This window comes from Eimeria necatrix, genomic scaffold, assembly GCF_000499385.1.
Source record: "Eimeria necatrix Houghton genomic scaffold, Enh_scaff265, whole genome shotgun sequence".
NCBI lineage: Eukaryota > Apicomplexa > Conoidasida > Eucoccidiorida > Eimeriidae > Eimeria > Eimeria necatrix.
This window is the reverse complement of record NW_013653209.1, coordinates 38148-44343: the sequence shown is the minus strand read 5'-3', so window position 1 is coordinate 44343 and position 6196 is coordinate 38148. Positions and strand designations below refer to the sequence as shown.

General features: G+C 55.4%; 2 protein-coding genes across 2 annotated transcripts; one reads left to right on the top strand and one right to left on the bottom strand.

Moving 5' to 3' along the window:
- Nucleotides 1-2420: 2420 nt before the first annotated feature.
- On the bottom strand, nt 2421-3077 carry ENH_00036320 (hypothetical protein; the record flags this gene model as incomplete). Its single annotated transcript, XM_013580439.1, has 1 exon — nt 2421-3077. The coding sequence occupies one exon, from the start codon at nt 3075-3077 to the stop codon at nt 2421-2423; it is 657 nt and encodes a 218-aa protein (XP_013435893.1).
- A 1245-nt stretch (nt 3078-4322) lies between these two features.
- ENH_00036310 (hypothetical protein) lies at nt 4323-5584 on the top strand (the record flags this gene model as incomplete). Its single annotated transcript, XM_013580438.1, has 3 exons — nt 4323-4572; nt 4715-4896; nt 5279-5584. 3 exons carry the CDS (start codon nt 4323-4325, stop codon nt 5582-5584), a joined length of 738 nt encoding a protein of 245 aa, XP_013435892.1.
- Nucleotides 5585-6196: the final 612 nt, after the last annotated feature.

The following is a 6196-nucleotide window of genomic DNA, read 5'->3' as shown; positions in this document are numbered from 1 at the left end:
TTTATTTATTTATTTATTTATTTATTTATTTATTTATTTATTTATTTATTTATTTATTTATTTATTTGTGTCACTTTTTTATTGAGTTTTGGCTGGCCCTAATCGCTGCTTCTCTTTTTCCTTTCTTATCCATCTGCTGCTGTAGTTTTCCTTCTTTGTTGACTTGCTGCAGCTGCAGAAGTGCAGCAGCAGCAGCAGCAGCGGCAACGGCAGCAGCAGCAGCTGCAGCAGCACGGCAAAGAACACGTTTCCAATTAGCAAAACAATTCTCCAAAATTAAAAATAAATAAATCTTTTAAATTAAAAAGAAAAAACTCATCAGACTCTCCCATTCCTTCACTCACATTTTTGCTGCTCTTCAAGAACTCAACAGCAGAGACTTTCTTTTTTATTTATTTTATTTTAAATCAAAAAGTCCAAAAAATGGAATTTGGCATTTTGTTGCAGCAGCAGCGGCCTGCCTCTATAGCAGCAGCCGCTGCTGCTGCTGCTGCTGCAGCTGCAGCAGCAGCAGCTGCTGCAGCAGCTTATTAGTAAAAGCAAACGGCCTTTGGGGCCCCCACCGAGGGTTTAGCCCGAGAGTCGGAGTTGTCAAGAAAGGGTTTAGGGGCCCCCAAATCGCTAAACCCTAATTCTAAACCCTAGTTCGTTTATTAAGGCTTTTTGTGGCCTTTTCAAGGCCAAGTTGGCTGCAAAAGGCCCGCAGAACTAGCAGCCTAGGGGTTAGGGTTTAGGGTTTAGGGTTTAGGGTTTAGGGTTTGGGAAGTGGAGGTTAAGGGAAAAGAAGATCACTTCTACAGAGGCTGGAAATCTAAGAAGTTGCGGCTATGAGGCTTTAGGACTTCAACTTTGAACAGAACATTCAAGTTTTGAATTTGATTTGCAAATGATCGCCATTGAACAAACCCTAAACCCTAAACCCTAAACCCTAAACCCTAAAACCCAAACCCCCCGGTGTTCTTGTGCGCTGTGCGAGCGGGAACACTCCTTTGGTAGGGAAGGAGCGGCGGCTTTCCGCGGCAAAGAGTTGGCTTTTTTTGTGAATTAAATGAAGAAAAATAAAAAGAATTGAATTTGCAAATAAATGAATTGTGGAAGAGTTTGGAAAAGTGCAGTCTGGCGAAACAAGCGGCGCGCGAGCTCCAGGTGTCTGTACACCCCAGGGGTGTGCACCCACCCCTTCTACCGCTTCCCTCGCGCAAATTTCGACATTTTTGGAATCATTTTAATTAATTTTTGCAAATAATTCAAATAAATGCAGTAAATTCCTTCGCAGCTGCCGACGGGGCTGTCTTAGGAGCGCCGCGGCGAGCGCATGCACCAGTGCAGCCAAAATCTCAAAAGTAGTTGTCTTTAAAAAGATTCTTCGAAGATAAAAGTGGCTTTACAACTGGCGGAAACTTAGACACTGCGAGCTGTCTATACACCCGGCAGCCTTCGGTGGCCCTGGCCTCTGCTGCTGCTCTTCTTGCTGCTGCTGCTGCTGCTGCTGCTGCTGCTGCTTGAATTCATTGCGCGTTGGCGTGTCACTTGTTTATAGAAGCAGCGGCGCGCATCTGCATCTGGATAGCCGAGAGTGGGCAGTTGCTGCTGCAGTTTGAGTGGCTGGGAAGCTGCAGCTGCTGCTGCTGCTGCTCTCCTTGCTGCTGCTGCTGTTGTCTTTGCTGCTGCTGCACTAGCTGCTCCCGCTGCTCTTGGAGCTTCCGCTATGGCAGCAGCAGCAGAGGCGCCATAAGAAGGCGCCTCTAGGCCCAAGCCTCTCCGAGGTGCCATCATTCTCTTAGCAGCAGCAGCAGCAGCAATAGCAGCAGCAGCAGCAGCAGCAACAGCAGCAGCAGCAGCTGCCGCTGCTGATGCAGCAGCTCGACTGATGCCTCGTGGCAGCAGCAGCTCTCCAGCCGCGTGAATTCGGGTGTACATGCAGCTCAGCAGCAGGCAAGTCGTTGAAGCCGAGGCAAGCAGCAGCAGCAAAGAACTGCAGCAGCTGCTTCTGTTTCAGCAAAAGGAGGTGCAGCAGCAGCAGCAGCAGCAGCAGCAGCAGCAGCAGCCGTTGCAGCAGCGGCGGCAGCGATCGCATGTTCGGCCGAATCGCTCGGCGCTGCTGCTGTCGGTGGCCGCAGCAGTTGCTGAGCAGCAGCAGAAGCTGCTGTGAGCTGCTGCTGCAGCTGCTGCAGCAGCTGCTGCTGCAGCTGCTGCAGATGCGGCCGCGGGACCTGCTGGCGCGCCCCAGCCGCGCCTGGGGCCGCCTCCTCGCCCGCTGCCGCCAGCAGCAGCAGCAGCAGCAGCAGCAGCAGCAGCAGCAGCAGCAGCACTTGCGCGTGCTGCTTGTGGGGCGCCGCTTTTCAGGCAAAACTGCTCTGGTGTACAGACTCAAGCTGGGGGCCTTTATACCAACTAGGCCCTCCGTCGGCAACAACACGTCAGTGCTGCTGCTGCTGCTGCTGCTGCTGCTGCACCTGCTCCTGCTCCTGCTCCTGCTCCTGCTCCTGCTGCTGCTGCTGCTGCTGCTGCGGCTCCTGCTGCTGCTGCTGCTGCTGCTGCTGCTGCTGCTGCTGCTGCTGCTGCTGCTGCTGCTGCTGCTCCTGCGGCTCCTGCTGCTGCTCCGGCTGCTTCTCCTGCTGCTGCTCCTGCTGCTGTAAACGCTGCGGCAGTCCTGGCGAGACGAGACAGCAGCGACTGCTGCTTTCGTGCTGCTGTAGCACTTGCTGCTGCTGCCGCTGCAGGAGCAGCAGCAGCAGCTGCTGCTGCGCTGCAGCTGAGCCATCTGCTGTTGTTGAGGGGAAAGAGCTATCTGTGCTGCTGCTGCTGCTGCTGTCCCTGCCTGGCTCAGAGAGTCTTTCGTGCTGCACTGCGGGGGGCCAGCTGCTGCTGCTGCTGCTGCTGCTGCAGCAGCAGAGGAAGGAAGCAGCGGGTGCGACGGAGACACTTTGTTGAGTGTCTCTTCGTTTGACTTGGAGACACCGGCAACTACGGGCAGCAGCGACGGCAGCGTCAGCAGCAGCAGCAGCAGCGGCTGCAGCAGCAGCAGCAGCAGCAGCAGCAGCAGCAGCGGCAAAAGACAAGGCGCAGCAGTCCATGTGCAGGTCTATGACGTGGCCGGGGGAGACGGAGAGCAGCAAGAATGGCAGGGACTGCAGCGAGTGAGAACAGTTAGCTGCTGCAGCTGCCTTGCTGCTGCTGCAGCTGCCTTGCTGCTGCTGCAGCTGCCTTGCTGCTGCTGCTGCCTTGCTGCTGCTGCCTTGCTGCTGCAGCGAGCTTGCTGCTGCCGCCGCTGTGCAGCGGCACGAGACGCTGCTGGCTGCTGCTGGCTGCTGCGAGGCGCGTCTGTGTGGCTCCCCTCACTTGCTGCCGCTGCTGCTGCTGCTGCTGCTGCTGCTGCTGCTGCTGCTGCTGCTGCTTGCGCAGAAAGCAGACTGCGTCTGCTTCGCCCTAGACGCCTCTTCCCGCGCTGCAGCTTTTTCAGAAGCTCGTCGAGAACTTTTCGAAATCTTTTATGACGAGCAGTTCGTTTTAAGAAGAGAAACTCCTTTTCTTGTCCTCGCAACCAAACAGGTAATACCCTCGCCAGGGGGCCCCCTTGGGGGCCCCCGGGGGCCCCCTTGGGGGCCCCCTCCAGGGGCCCCAGGGGCCCCCCTGGGGGCCCCCCCGGGGGCCCCTAGGGGGGGCCCCCCAGTTGCATGCATGTTGCATGCATGTGCATGTTGCATGCATGCTGCGCACATGTTCCATGCATGTTGCATGCACGTTGCATGCATATTGCATGCGAAATGCATGCGAAATGCATGCAAAATGCATGCAAAATGCATGCAAAATGCATGCAAAATGCATGCAAATGCATGCAAAATGCATGCAAAATGCATGCAAAGTGCATGCATGCGCGTGACTGGCAGTGTGTTCCCCGGCGCGCGTTCTGAGTTCGAGTGTCTGTACACCTCCCGGGCGGCGTCGCGAATTCCCACTTCCTTCTTGCAAGTTTTTTATTTTTATTTATTTTTATTTATTTTTATTTATTTTTATTTTATTTTATTTGTTTTTAGGACTTGAGATCGGCCAAAAGGCCTGCAGAAGTGGAGGAGCTTTTGGCTCTTCCCGACGAAGTCAAAAGAACGTCAGCACTTTTCCAAATTTCTTTTTTTCTTTTTCTCAATTTCACTTTTAATCTTTTCAACTCTGCAGATCCTTTAATCTCTTTTTTTTTAATTTTTCTTCTTCTTTGGCCGTTCGACTTATCTTTTTTTTCATTTATTCTTTTTTTTCTTGTCTTGTGCTTTTTTCTCCCCGGCGCCGGACTTGTGTTTATTTCTCTCACGCCTCTCTTTCGCATGCATCCCTCTCCCCATGGGGCTGCTCATTTCTTTTCTGGGAGGCCCCAGGGGCCCCTGGGGGCTCTTAGGGCCTCAGGGGCCCCTGGGGCCCCTGGGGCCCCTGAGGCTCGCGAGGCCCCGGGGGCCCCTCAGGCCCTTGGGGCCCCCGGGACCCCTGAGGCCCCTGGGGCCCCTGGGGCCCCTGAGGCTTCTGGGGCCCCCGGGGCCCCCAAGGTCCGTGGGGCCCTTTGGTTAGATTGGGGGGGGAGTGGGTACTGCTGCTGCATGCGTTGTTGCTGCTGTTTGCTGCTGCTGTGTCTGCAGCTGCCAAGTGGTTGGCTGGAGCGCAGTGTCTGGGCACGGCGTGCCTCAGGTGCAGCAGTGGCTTGCTGCTGCTGCTGCTGTTGCAGGGGCGCGGCGCAGCAGCAGCTGGCTGCCTGCTGCGCTGCGGCGCAGCCGCAAAGAGAACTGCAGCAGCACACTTGCTGCATGCGCCCGCAGCAGCTTCGGGGGGAAGCGGGGGGCCCCCCTGGGGGGCCCCATTGACCCGCAGCCTTTGACTCAGTCATCCCCCTCAGCTTCTCTTGTGGGGGTGAGTTTTGCTGCAGCAGTATTGCTGCAGCAGTTTTGCTGCAGCAGTTTTGCTGCAGCAGTTTTGCTGCAGCAGTTTTGCTGCAGCAGTTTCGCTGCAGCAGCACTTTCCGTGTTTTGTCCTTTGCCCAGCTGGTGCAGCAGCCCCTGCTGCTGCTTGCATGCATGCAAGCAGCAGCAGCCCGCGCTGCTGCACCTGCAGCACGCATGCAAGCAGCAGCAGCAGCTGGTTCTGCTGCTGAGTGCATGCATGCATGCATGCAAGCAGCAGCAGCAGCTGGTTCTGCTGCTGAGTGCATGCATGCAAGCATGCAAGCAGCAGCAGCAGCTGGTTCTGCTGCAGCAGCAAAAAAAGTGGCTGAGTGCAGTCTTTTTGCCCGCAGGTGATTTCCCCACAAGACCTCGAAGTTAAAGAAGAAGCCCCAAAAAGCCCCGCGCAGCACTTTGGCCATTCTGCGGCCCTTTTGGAAACCTCGGGGGTTCGAACCCCGGCAAGTTTTGTTTTTGTCCCGGGGCCTTTAAATGGGCTACTCGAGGGCATAGAGGGGCCGCAGCTAGAACGCCCTGCTGCTGCTGCTGCTGCTGCTGCTGCTGCTGCTGGGCCGCTGCAGCAAAGCCGCGGCGTGGCTGCGTCTGTATCTGCACAGACCGCCTCCAGCACTGCTGCTTCTTTGCTGGAAGACCTCTGAGCTCTCACCAGTCCCGATTCTTTAAATGCAAAAAACTGGCCTCACTTGGCCTCTTTAGTTCTGTACAGACGCCGAGGGCTGCGTCCAGGTGTACGTACACCCGGTGTACGTACACCAGGTGTGCGTACACCCCACGCTTTAGTTAGGCGCGACAGCACGGGCGCGGGCCCGAGAGTTCGACACGCAGCTGCGTTTTCAGCAGCAGCAGCAGCAGCAGCAGCAACAGCAGTAGCAGCAGCAGCAGCTGTACCTGCTGCTGAGATGCGTGCGCACACACAGCACTTAAACTGTACGTACACCTGCGCTGAGCTGTACGCGCACCTCTTATGCTGAGGTGTATGTACATCAGAATCTAATTGGGAAAATGCATATTCAAAACCTTCTGTCATTACAGCACAAAGAATAAAAGACTCATTACAGCACAAAGAATAAAAGATTCCCTCCATAGCACGGCTCCCCTGCGTCCGGCGGTCTAGTGTACGTACACCTCGCAGTCTAGTGTACGTACACCTGGCGCGCTAGTAGTGTACATACACCTGGCAGCCGAGTGTACATACACCTGCAAGTCTAGTGCAAATACACCTGACAGTCTGGTGTACGTACACCTGGCAG